The sequence below is a fragment of the Oncorhynchus clarkii genome, chromosome 7 (assembly GCF_045791955.1).
Source record: "Oncorhynchus clarkii lewisi isolate Uvic-CL-2024 chromosome 7, UVic_Ocla_1.0, whole genome shotgun sequence".
NCBI classification, from domain to species: Eukaryota; Metazoa; Chordata; class Actinopteri; order Salmoniformes; family Salmonidae; genus Oncorhynchus; species Oncorhynchus clarkii.
Window position 1 is genome coordinate 61,190,151 of NC_092153.1, and position 3,138 is coordinate 61,193,288.

The window sequence follows — 3,138 nt, forward strand, 5'->3', positions numbered from 1 at the left end:
CTATTCATATCGTGAAAATTAGCATTAGAAGTATTCTGTTATCATATTAGTAGCATTGTACAGGTAGTAGCATCATCTTCATTGGTTTACAATGGTTGACTTGACCCTGTGCGTAATGGTCTCCAAACGATTGGCTTGTCAATGATCAATATGGCCCAATTAATTAGACGTGTGCTATCTAAGAATGTTGTCCTGTTTTCCCTAAATCCTCCTTTTCTTCAGATAGCTGTTATCTTATATCATTGTTAGGGTGTGATTGTGAATGCATTCTGCTGTCATGGTTTAAGAATATAGTGGTTTATCTGTACTTAACCGCAAAGTTCACACCAATTTATGCCATTGTTACTTTGTTCTGTTTGTTTTGGTGTATATTTTTCCGAGTCATGTCACGATACCTTTGCTCTCCTCAGTCCCTGCCTGAGATGTGTGTATATATGACTGTCTGTTTCCTCACATAGCCTCCAACGGATCTTCGCCACTTTCTGCCCTATTCAATCATTTCATACTGATCTTGGTCGAAGAGCCGAGGCCTTGCCTGGAGAAAACACTCTCACACAAAGGCTACAAAAATATTCGAATAAATGTCTGGTTCCTTATCCGGTAACAACCTCGCCAGCTGCCATTGGACTGCTGTGTCACGTGGTTAAAGTAACTTTACAGGGTCGCTTGCTAGTAGGAGGGCTTTATGGACCAGAAAAACGACAAAGGTAGAAAAAATATTTTTCACTCCAGAAATTAATGATCATGAGCTCGTATTTGATGGACTCTAGCTACATCGATCCGAAATTTCCTCCTTGCGAGGAATATTCACAAAATAGCTACATCCCAGAACACAGCCCTGAATACTACAGCCGCACGAGAGACACCGGCTACCAGCATCACCACCAGGAGTTGTATCCTCCGCGAGTGACCTACCAGGAGCGCCCGTATAACTGTGTAAGCATCCCTGAGCCCGAGCCCCAGACCGGCCATGGGCTCACACACTCGGGGAATCTGCTTGCGGGGAAGGCACATACATCTCCATGTGAACCCTTGTCACTGTTACCCACATCCCCTACCACCCCACCGATTGCGCCGGCTGCCTGCATCCAAGCCGCCCCGGAGCAACCCACCAGCTCTGCCTTGGTTAAGCAGCCTGTAGTGTACCCATGGATGAAGAAAATCCACGTCAGTATCGGTAGGCAATCTGTGTTGTTATTTTCTTTACTCGCTCTCCCTACCTCTCGTGCTCTCTCTTCCTCTCTTTCACCCTTATTTTACCTATATTGCCTGGCCTATAACCGGCTCGTGCTACGTACGTTGAGAGAGCAGCCCCTTTGAAATGGCACATATGATGTAGATTTACGAGTCAGCATTGGCAATTACACCCGCCATAAATTTTATAGCGGAGGCACTAGTCTGGACAGTTGTATTGCCATGTGGCTTTTTCTGTTATGTATGTGTCAGAGGGAGGAGAAAGTGAGCGAGGAAAAGAGGGCTAAGGATTTAAAAAATATATATAATGTAGAATAAATAATTCAGCTTCTCTCTCGCAGTGGAGAAAGTGCTACCCATTATAGAGCCCACGAGTCGAGTCACTGTGAAATATTTGATTGGGGATTAGATAATAGTGATTTCATTCTCCATTCACATCGCTATTTCTTTTCATATTTCAATTCACGCCAATCTTGCTTCTCTCCTATTTCTCCTTCTTCTCCTTTCCCTTTCTCCTATCTTCTACTGACCTCTACAAACCTCTCAGCGAATCCCAATTACAATGGAGCAGACGCAAAGCGGTCCAGGACTGCTTACACTCGCCAGCAGGTCTTAGAATTGGAGAAGGAGTTCCACTATAACCGCTACCTAACTCGGCGAAGACGCATCGAGATCGCCCACACCCTGGTTCTCTCCGAGCGCCAGATTAAAATTTGGTTTCAGAACCGAAGAATGAAGTGGAAAAAAGACCATAGGCTACCCAACACGAAAGTGAGATCTTCCTCCTCATCCAACACTAGCGCGACCTCCGGGTCCAACACAGCGTCCACAACAGCCAGCACTCTCCCGCGTGCTGTGGACTCCAACACCATGCCAGCTTCCCAGGAACTCTCTCGAGTGTCCGTAGTCGAACGAGACCAGGATATTACAAGGTTATAGACACAAAATAGTATCTGACAAAGAGGATGAAAAAACAACGGATTATTTATTTAACAAAAAAATATTTTCTTTTTATATATATATAATTGTTCCTATAGTGTTATTGTGCGTAAACGGGTTTTTCTTCTCAGTCCACAGTTATTCAAGTATGCATGTTATATAGCATGGATTACTGCAGATACTGTGCCAACGGATTATTACGGTTATCAGGGTTTATTTATTTATTATATCATTTAAAAAAAAATGTTAGTAAGTTGTTCTGACGAATAATAATATACATTATCAAAGTATTTGCCTGTGGCAGAATACGTAGCTGTCAGTAGACTTATACAAACACAATCGTTTTATTTATTCTCTGAAAAATAATGTTAGGGTAATCTATTTATTTAGGCTATTCATCTCAGAGGTGACAGTAACAATAGCCAGTTTTTATTTTTCAATACATGTGAATCAGTGAAATGTTGTGATTTATTTTTCAGCACAACCTCTTATCAAGCAAAGTCAGTGAGGGTAGTGTGTTTTGTGATTACATTTTGTGATTTAGATCTATTTTAATTGATCATTGTAAAATGCAACATAATACGTTTAGTGTTTTTGTGATAATCGTAGTGTTCAATAAAACCGTGTCGAGTAGTTTAGAATACATTTGAGTCATCTTTATTTACGTATTCAGCATAAAAACCTATATTCTATTTACATGTGACCTACACCATGTTTTGAAAATGTATTAATGTAAGAGATGGGGAACCCTTGATAGTCCCCATTGCAAACGAAGAAGTGCTCGGACCTTAAAGTGGTAGTAGGCCTTGGCCTATATGTCATCGGAATAACTGATTGATAACTTCCCTTAGAGTAGTTCCATTATTCTATGAGTAAGAGGGGCAGAGGGTTTTCCGAGTCATCTCACATGAATAGCCCTTTCAGAGTTCACCAAAAGGTTGAACATGTTTTCCCCAAATTCAAATGCACATTATGCTTAGTTAAAACTTAAACTAATGACATAGA

The 3,138-nt window shown here is 41.3% G+C and overlaps 1 protein-coding gene across 1 annotated transcript; it reads left to right on the forward strand.

Annotated features, from left to right (window-relative positions):
- Positions 1-716: 716 nt before the first annotated feature.
- LOC139414373 (homeobox protein Hox-C4a-like) lies at positions 717-2,759 on the forward strand. Its single transcript, XM_071162288.1, has 2 exons — positions 717-1,177; positions 1,742-2,759. Exons 1-2 carry the CDS (start codon positions 739-741, stop codon positions 2,131-2,133), a joined length of 831 nt encoding a protein of 276 aa, XP_071018389.1. The 5' UTR covers positions 717-738; the 3' UTR covers positions 2,134-2,759.
- Positions 2,760-3,138: the final 379 nt, after the last annotated feature.

Coding starts and splice junctions, on each gene's coding strand:
- LOC139414373 (XM_071162288.1), top strand. CDS start 739: ATGATCATGAGCTCGTATTTGATGGACTCTAGCTACATCGATCCGAAA. Junction 1,178..1,741: donor GAAAATCCACGTCAGTATCG/GTAGGCAATCTG, acceptor CAAACCTCTCAG/CGAATCCCAATTACAATGGA.